The sequence below is a fragment of the Cryptomeria japonica genome, chromosome 6 (assembly GCF_030272615.1).
Source record: "Cryptomeria japonica chromosome 6, Sugi_1.0, whole genome shotgun sequence".
Lineage (NCBI taxonomy): Eukaryota > Viridiplantae > Streptophyta > Pinopsida > Cupressales > Cupressaceae > Cryptomeria > Cryptomeria japonica.
The window spans coordinates 580,373,374-580,383,235 of NC_081410.1; the positions used below are offsets into that span (position 1 = coordinate 580,373,374).

General features: G+C 35.4%; 1 protein-coding gene across 1 annotated transcript; it reads left to right on the forward strand.

Moving 5' to 3' along the window:
• The first annotated feature begins 5,097 nt into the window (after nt 1-5,097).
• Nucleotides 5,098-6,446, forward strand: LOC131035723 (cytochrome P450 76C2-like). The gene is made up of 2 exons (XM_057967461.2): nt 5,098-5,436; nt 5,526-6,446. The coding sequence occupies exon 2, from the start codon at nt 5,577-5,579 to the stop codon at nt 6,156-6,158; it is 582 nt and encodes a 193-aa protein (XP_057823444.2). The 5' UTR covers nt 5,098-5,436; nt 5,526-5,576; the 3' UTR covers nt 6,159-6,446.
• The last annotated feature ends 3,416 nt before the right edge of the window (nt 6,447-9,862 follow it).

Below are 9,862 nucleotides of genomic sequence, written 5' to 3' on the forward strand. Positions count from 1 at the left end.
ACATTTTTTTATTTTAATATTTGAGAGGGCTAGCCTTTTCTATTTTGGGAATGAAACCAATATTCAATTTAGAGTTTGGTAATAAGTTTGTTCTCAGGTAGAAATGTTCACTCAGGTTTGACTAGATTTATTGGTTTATTTATGTTAATAATTTTGTTGTTATATATAACTATTTATTAGGGTGTGTGCATTTGGTATTATTGCTTTATTATTTGATAGGTTATTATTTGGGAGAAACCTCCCATGGGCATGTAATGTCTCACACCATAAAAAAAAGCTTTCCATTCTCATGCTAGACAAAAACAACTTTCAAAGAATTATAACATTCATCTTGCATTCAATATTTCACCTACCACATGTTTACTGGTTGAAATAGAAAAATCAATACTTGTCAAGCTTGGAATTTTAGAGCAATTTATGGGAAGTAAATGGTAGGGCATTGGAGTTTATTTACAATAATCTAGACATGATAATGGTTTTTTTCTAGGAGGGATATGTCCCTTGGTGAGATGCCCTGTTGTTGCATATTTGGTCCTGTGTGGAGGGGTTAATTAGACTCCAAGTCATAACATGGAGGTTGTCAAACATATGCGAAAAAAAAAAAACAATGGCGAGGAACCTTTCAAAGGTCTAGCACAAGAAAAAGGGTGTATTCATCTTCAATGTATGGTATTAGTAGAAGTCTTTTCTGTGAATGCTTTGCCCCATATTGTAAGCTACAATCTTTTACGTATTTGGTGTGTTGTTTGGAAGGAAAACTGCATGATACAGTCCACTAAGTCTACTACAAATCTCTAAAATTAAATCTTAATTGCTATTAAAAGAGATGAGATCAAAAACTCATTAACCATCTTAATGATTTACTAGTGCTATTCTTGTATCAATCTCATCCTTGTAATGTCATTTATTAGGATTATTGCAATGATTTGAATATTTTGTACAAGTTTTGTGTAATCTTAAAGCCATTGCAATATGAGCATCATTTGTTCATGCATGCAAAACAACCAAATATCTTTTCGCTGTAAGGGAAGAATAGTGAAAAAATATTAAAAACTTGCTAAGGGATGTTACCAAATTGTTTGTCAAATTGCCTACGGTAAAAACAATGCAAAATTTGGGAAAAAAGAATGGTAGCAAACCAGGGTGTATGTTACATTTTCATGCTCCGTCTACTTCCTATTGTATATTTCTACGGTGAAAAGTTCACAAAGGTAGGCCTTAGTAAATATTTTGAAGAGTGAAGCAAGGGAAAGAAACTATAAGAGAAAAATTAGAAAAAATAAAAGACTAGATGTTTGCTACCATTTGGTAGTTTTTGAATCCTAAAAGCCTTTTACATTAGTAATCATGCCAAAATAACAAGACACTTTTTGAAGAATTTTGAATAACTTCTCGTTTGTGGTTGTGGTTGTGAATAAGATCAATCTAGGAAGCCTTATCATGTGGGTTCCTTTAACCTTTGGAAATAGTGACATGATTATATTTTTACACATGAAACACTCTTTGGTTTTGTCCTTTCTCTGTCTTTGTACATCTTTCTCACTCCCTCTCCACTAAAATGTCAACCAATATCAATTTGATCATGTCCAACTCCCAAACCTATTATGTCAGTACCCTAGGTTAGCAACAAAGCAGTTGGGACTAATAATAACCAAATCTTGGGGACCATCTAACAAATGGAGTTCTTTGAATGAATCATTTGTATCCAAGCCTCAATGAGATAGTTCTAAAGTATAAAAATGGAGTGATAGTGACTCTAGAAATCTGTGTAGATAACTTTAGCAATCTGTTTTAAACGTATTTTTTGGATAACAAACATTGCAACCTTTCTTTATTCTCGCTTTTATAGATAGTTGCCATTACAGACTGTTTTATCCATGATTTATGAATAAATGTGATGTTTGCTTTGTTTTTTTCTAATTAATTCAAAAATATCAATATTTTTTCAATTTTATTCTTGTTTTCCCTCCTTTTCTTTAACTTGCAAGTTTTGTTTCTTTTCCATCTAGATCATATTATCTTGTGCAAGTTTAGTTAAAATTTTACATAGATTTGGTTGTGGGAATGAATTATACTCGATGAGATCAACTTGAATTTTTATTAATAGAATTTGTTATTCAGTGACAGAGACGTGGTTATTCATTTAATTTTGGCTTCTTTCCTCCATTCCTTTGACTGGATACTTCTGAATGGGATAAGTTGTGAAGAGATGGACATGAGCGAGGAGTTTGGAGTTGGTTTAAAGAAAGCCACAGATTTAGAGGCAATCCCCATATCCCGTCTTCCGCATCATATTTACTAGCGACAATGGATGGTATTATCACGTTCGGTAATGTCTCGGCTTCAATATCAGTAAATGAATTTGACTAAAATTGAAGGAGATTAGTATTTTGATGTCGCGTATCAACATTAGAATAGATAGAAATCTTGAATTAGATAATGAAAATATATATTTATATACTAGCACTTGCATCATGAATAGGTGCAAGGAATTCATCGATAAGAAAATCGAAGAATTGTGATGTGGATTGGTTCTCCAATGCTCTAATGGTATGCTACCCACGAATGACAAAAATTGGAAATTGGGTTTGGAGTGTTGCAGTTGTGACTTGTGCTTTGCACATCCAAACATGTGTTTCTTAGTCCATTATGTGTTAATGAAAATGATAGAAGATACCTAGTGCAAAGAAGAGATAAAAAATATGTATGAAAGCGTTGATGTGACTCTGCACAAGAAAGGGCACCAAAACTATGTGCACAGTGCCATCATTCCCACCATTTAGGGTTATCCTCAAGTGGGCAATGAATACCTACATCATCACTTTTATTTTTGATAATCAGTGATCTAAAAATAGTTTAACGAAAAAAAAAGGAATGTGAGACAGGTTTGTCGATCAATTGTGGTCTCGTAAATCCACTTATGAAGCCTATGGGCTAAGTAGATTTTTAGTTAGTGTATCATTCACTTAATAAACTAATGGTATGGTATTGGTATTTGTAAAGTAGTAATAAAAAATTTGAATTTGATTTTAGTTTTTGAATTGATATATTATAAATGTTTATCAAAAAACTTTAAATTATTTTATTTGATTGATCAATATTTTATTTAAGCATCATATTTTTCAAATTTGAACAAATAATAGTAATCTTACATATTAGTCTTATTTAAAAATGGTAAATAATTATCTTATTTTGTTTGGTCAAAATTTATCTTTGATCATTGAATTAAATATCATTTAAGAATCCACATCAACCAAGGTATTTTCCTACACCTTGTATCCACCTCAAAATCATTTTTATTTGTCATTTCAACTAGTTGAGCCTCAATAAACAAAACATAAATGAACTATGGTAAATATTCTATTATGTTAAAAAATTTGATGTAAAAGCACTTTGACTTCTAGATCCTTACAATAGAGACACTAATAAATAATCTCCTATGAATAAGATATCTCAATTTATATATCATTTATTCAAATTATAGTACGGTCATGGCATTACCAAAAGGCGTTCAACAATTGGTTTTAGGAAACATGGGTAGAATTGAATGGAATCTAAATGACCTTGATGTGACTTTTATTTTCTTTGTCAAATGCATTAGAGTTGGAATTATGATGTTTTAACATAATACAAGACTACGTGGTGTAGATAAATATATAAAGTGACAAATGGTATAATCTTATATGATGTTGGACTTATCCCCTTAGCCTTTTATCCATCTATAACACATGTATCTGTATAAACATAACTCTAATCTATTCATCCATACACACAATTATACATTCACTTAATCCATCTACTTATCGCACATGTTCATGCACCTATCTCTATCTAGTGATTACCACCTAGATTTGACTAAATTTGGCTATCACTTGTATTGAGCTCCCCTAAAGAGTGCATACGTGAATTATAGCATGGGATGTCTAGTTGCATAGTTATTCATTATGCTCAGATACATGAAGGGTGTATTAGATGAACTTGGAATTGAAGTATTTCATGGAGACTCTATAAGCATATTGTAATGTTTCATTGCTAAATAATACATTTAGAGTAAATAATTTTCAAAGTTGAGTATTTCTCTCATAAGAGTTTTCCTGCTCTCCACTGTGTCCATTCTCACTGCATAATTGACTTTTTGTAATTGTGTTATTGTGTTTTGTTCCAAAATATTGCCCCATTTGAACTTTGTGATGTTATTGTTATTCAATTAAAAGACCTAAAGTTAAATGAAAATTGACATAAATATGTATTTTATTTTTTTCGCAATACAGATGTTACCCAATTTGAACTGTGGTGTGATTATTTTCAAAATAAAGACTTAAAAGTTAAATGAAAATTGACGTAGATATCCAATTTTTAGCATTACGGAAATTTTTGTGACTGTTATCTATTATTTTATTGGTTAATCTCACAATTAATGAATCCTTAATAAAATCTGGAAAGAATGGTATGTTCTAGATAACTGCGACATTACATCTACTGATAAGGAATCTGGCTATAAAATACTGTATACCAGAAAGCCAAACGAAAGAAGCATCTCCTCATTTACAGTTGGTATGGACATTTCATCGCTTCCATGGTCCTCTCTTCTCCTCACTGCTGCTTCACTCATATTATTCCTCTTTCTATGGACAAGGGAGAGCAGTAGGACAAGGCCTTCTCTTCCTCTTCCTCTTGGACCTCCTGCTTGGCCTATTGTGGGAAACCTCTTTCAGCTAGGAAAAAGGCCTCACGAATCTCTATATGCCCTCTCTCACAAATACCGCCCACTCATGTCTCTGCGTCAGGGCATGAAAATAACAGTGGTCGCCTCCTCTCCTGCCATGGCCAAAGACCACCTCCTTACCGGGCGGATGGTAATTGAAGCAGCCAAGTCGCTTTCCCATCACAAGTCCTCTCTAGCTTGGGGTGAATACGGTCCTTACTAGCCCAATCTCCGACGAATTTCAACTGTTGAACTTTTCAGCACCAAAAGACTCGAATCTCTACAACACCTCAGAAGAGATCAAGTATTTAAGATGACTCGACTCATTTTCGAGGACAAGGGAAAAGTTGTGGATATCGCGCATACGGTTTTCTGCACCTCTCTGAATTTGTTAGGCAACATGATCTTCGGCACAAGCGTCTTCGATCCGCACAATCCAGCTTCTGCGGAGCTCATAGATAACGTGTGGGAAATACTGAAGCTCGGTGGAATACCCAATTTGGTCGACTTTTTTTCCGTTTCTCCGGTACCTCGACCCGCAGGGAATGTCCCGGGAGACGGCCAGGCATTTGAAGGCCATGTATGAGTTTTCCGATGGATTCATATAGAAAAGGCTCGACACCACAAGCCAAAGCATTGAGCGTAACCACTTTGAGAAGGATTTTCTGGATGTTCTGCTGGGTTTTAGAAGTGAAGATTTCACTTTATCTGGTATTCGAGCCCTGATCACTGTAAGTAGAACTGAAAATATTTTGAAAAAATTACTGGTTTATAAGTCTCCGGTATTTTCTCGATCTGTAATTGTGCTCTCTGGTTTCAGGAATTATTTCTTGCAGGTACTAAAACATCAACTACAAAAATAGAATGGGTCATGGCAGAATTCATTCACAATCCAAATAAATTAAGCAAAGTCCGAGAAGAACTGGATGAAGTCGTTGGTTGCAAGCAAAGAGTTGAAGAATCCGACTTAGATCGTCTGCCATATCTCCATGCAGCTGTGAAAGAAGTATTCCGAATGCATCCGGCGAGTCCTCTGCTGTTACCCCGCAAAGCCGGAAGCTCCTTCGAGATCGATGGATTTGTGATACCCAAAGACAGCGAGGTGATGGTGAACGTGTGGGCCATTGGGAGGGACCCTTCAATCTGGAAGAATCCAGTGGAATTTATGCCCGAGAGATTTTTCGAGGGCGAGAGTAAGAAGATAGAATACAATGGACAAAACTTTGAGCTCATTCCATTTGGAGCGGGGAGAAGAATTTTTCCGGGGCTTCCATTAGCGAGCCGTATGATTCATTCGGTTTTGGCTTCTTTACTCCATTCGTTTGAATGGATACTTCCGGATGGGATGAGTTGTGAAGAGATGAGCATGAGCGACGAGTTTGGACTTGCTTTAAAGAAGGCTACAGATTTACAGACAATAACCATACCCCGTCTCCCACATCATATCTACTAGCCTCTAATCTAACCTATTAAATCAGTACTATGGATATTCCACAATGTAAGGATTTCCCTGTTTATAGTTTCTATGGAGATTCCATCGCTTTCTTGCTATTCTGAACTCGTTACTGCTGGTTCACTGTTTTTATTATTCTTTCTATGGAGAACTCCTGTGGGTAGGAAGAAAGAGATGTCAGAAGTCTGTGTTTGTTGTTTTTTGTAATGGCATGCATAGATATGGCTGTACGATGTGAGATCAAATTAAAAAAAAATTCACCGACTGAGACGTGATGACCCAGAGTCATAATAGGCGTGCTACACAATATTTGTTGTGTGTAAAAATGTACGAGACGTTTACTATTTATAATTAAAAAGGAAAATCTATCGTGATCGTCATGGATGGCAATATCAGGTTATGCAACTTTTTGTTTTTTTCAATAATAAAAATCGGGAAATGCGTTGACTCAAATGGAACAAAATTAATATTTTATATTTTTTGGTTTATATGGATGGAATCGTCCGATCATGTGAATCTTGGATTGGACAATGGAAAAATATATTTATTATCAATCTATTATTAATATTGTACTTTTGGGAAGTTGAACTCTCAATTCTAGTCTTATATTTTATCATTACTCTTCAAAATTAGTAAATAATTATCTTATTATGATCAAAATTTATCTTTGACTATTGAGCTAAATGTTATTTAAGAATCTCCATCAACAAAGGGTATTGTCTTACACTTGCATCTAAGTCTCGATAACTGAAACCTAAACGAACTATGACAAATATGTTATTTTACAAAAAAGCATTCATGTAAAAGCACTTATACATTTTCACTCCTTAACCCTTACAACACCAACACTAATAGCGAATCTTCGAACAAATAATATCTCAATTTACATATTAATTATCTTAATTTTATTAGGGTCATGGCATTACCAAATGGGGTCTAATAATTAGTTTAAGAAACTTGAGTAGAATTGTACTAAACCTGCTGATGTTATATAGCTAGGTCAGACCCTTTCTAGGGTCGACCTAGCACATTTATGTGACTAATCGGCCTTTGGCCTTAGTCACGCCCTATATGGAATATGTAACTTGTAATGTGTGGGATTGAAAGCATTATATCATTATTTTTTATTTCTATAGGTTCCCGGCTGTCATTTTGTAATAAGTGTCTACCTCCTATATAAAGGAGATGAATTGTCATTCAAGGACACACAATTCAGCGAATTCATTCTACACTTAGCAAATACCTTCTTCATTCAATAATCTTCTTCAACAGTATTTAGCGAACTATCACCTAAGGTCGGTTATTACACCTAAGGGCAGCGAATCATCTTACAAAGACAATGAACTGCTTTTGGAGACATCAAACTTCACTTTAAGGACAATGAGCTCCATTCAAGAGATAGCGAACTTCCTTGAGGCAGTGAACATCTTCTCTTGATCTGCAAATAAGTGATCAACATTTTGCAGATAAGTCTTTCATTGTTGGGCATACCCTAGTTTAGAGACATAATACTGCTACTGTGTATAACCTGCTGACTCTAAATGATTCAAGTGTTGAAGTCGATTTGTAAAGATACTTATTGATTATTGCATAATAAGATCTAAGATTATAGCTGGGTTTTTCACCTCCAAGAGGGAGTGGTGCAGGGGCACTCAAAGGTGTGGTAGAGCATGTGTTTGAAAGCAACCTGATGTGTTGCCTTGAAGGTGTCTTGTGTAGATCCTAAATGGATATGGTAGGTCCAATGCTAGCAATGCTATGTAATAATCCCTAAGGCTCCAAAGTTGTATACTTGGTCACAAGTCTTGTATGGGCATTTTATTTATGTTTTTGGTGTCTAGGGGTTCTAGAGATGTTGTGTGTCCACATTGTAACCTTTGATATGAAGGCAAGTGTGATGTCATAATTTGTCAAAAGTTGCTATGTTGTCACAGGCAATTTTGCAAATTTATGAGTTGTGGTTGTATGTTGGGAAGTTGTTGGAAAGATTCCTTGGCCTTATTTAAGCCTGAGGAACGATTCCCAAAGGTTAGATTGAGATTTTGAATGAAATTTATGCTTCCTACCAATCTAAAACTGTCATTTTTACTGCTTTTTCTTGTGTTCTTAGCTTTGGTACGGATTTGTACGGACTTCCGGAAGGGCTAATGTCTTGAATTGGTTGTTGCAGTGAATCACCTTTCATTTGATGTAGGTTTGATGTCTTGAAGTTCTCTATTTGAGGAGTAATTGAATTTTCTTTCTCGCCGCCTAGTAAAAATCCCAAAAATCAGGGTTTTAAAGCAAAAGGGGCCACCATTCAACATTTCTCAATGGGAAAGGTCTAAAACCCTGGGGATGTTGGATTACCATGTATACTAGATGATTTTCTTGGTTTGGGGAGCAGAAGATCTCACCTTGTACTAAGGAGTAATGCCCTAGACTTGACATTTTCCATGTGGCAAGTCTGTGCAATGAAGGATTGATTGAATCTTTGGGATAGTGGACACAATGATGGTCAAAACTTGCATGGAGGGGACCCTTAGACATGTGCAGATCCTCTCCAAGAGCCCTGACTTCATTTCCTTTTGAGTGGTGAAGATTTTGAGACCTAAAACCCTATACCGGCTAATTAGACCAAAATAGGCACCATAGGGTGTGAACATTTTCACTCAAATCCCAGATGCAAAAGTTTGAAATCTGTTAGAGTGCCCAAAAGGGTATTTGAATATAAAATTTGTTTAGGGGGTTTTTAAGATAGTTTGGTAGATAAAGTGGGAAAATTCCAAATGGAGGCCTAATTGCTTGTAGCCCTATTTCCTAGGTCCCTAAGGACAAAAGGCACAAAGGACTTGTAAATAATGCCAAAAGAGGTCAAGTTCAATGAAAATACCATGTAAAACATGTTCAAACACCCACACATGATAAATTCCACCATTTGAGAAAAAGGTCTTATTGGAAAAGGGCTTGGGGTTGTGAGGTGTCTTGGTTTAAGGGTTGAGTGTTGGAATACAATGAACCCAAGAACACTGAGAGGGGGGGTGAATCAGTGTTCTACCGATATCTATTGATCATAGCATGATATTACATTTGCATTCAAATGATCTACATACATATCCTTCACATCACATAGTTCTGCTATTATTCTCCTATGTCACTATCATATCAAAATGACCTAACAGATTGACTTATATACCCTTACAAACAATATGCCTTATTTCAACTTACAATACAAAAGATATACAATGTCGGCCCAATACAAAATGATTTTACAATTAAACCTTTCCGATCCAAACTGATGTTGGCTTCACTGAAATGTTGGATGTCAATGTCAGTGCCGGTGTCGGTGATGACCCTGAATACTCAATGTTGGTATTTGTTGGTGTATGCCTCCAAATGTCGGTATGTCTGGTATATGCCTTCAATAGAATCTTGTTTTCATCAATGACAACATATGATTCCAATGAGTGTCAATTGCCAACAACCTCCCCCTTTGGCATTGATGGCAACACTCATGTGAAAAATGGATTCCCTGTCGGTTCAACTAAAAAATGAATCATGCTTCCCTTGAGCTGATTGACCCTGTTAGCAATATACTCTTCCTATCCTCCCTTTAGGATTACATACATCTTTTTTTTTCACACACATATACTCCCCCTTTGGCATCAATTCCAAAGACCGGTGAAAGAATTAAAGAATAATCACAGATTACTTTATCAGAGCTT

Excerpts from the sequence above, each read along its gene's own strand:
- LOC131035723 (XM_057967461.2), top strand. The coding sequence starts at position 5,577 with ATGGCAGAATTCATTCACAATCCAAATAAATTAAGCAAAGTCCGAGAA.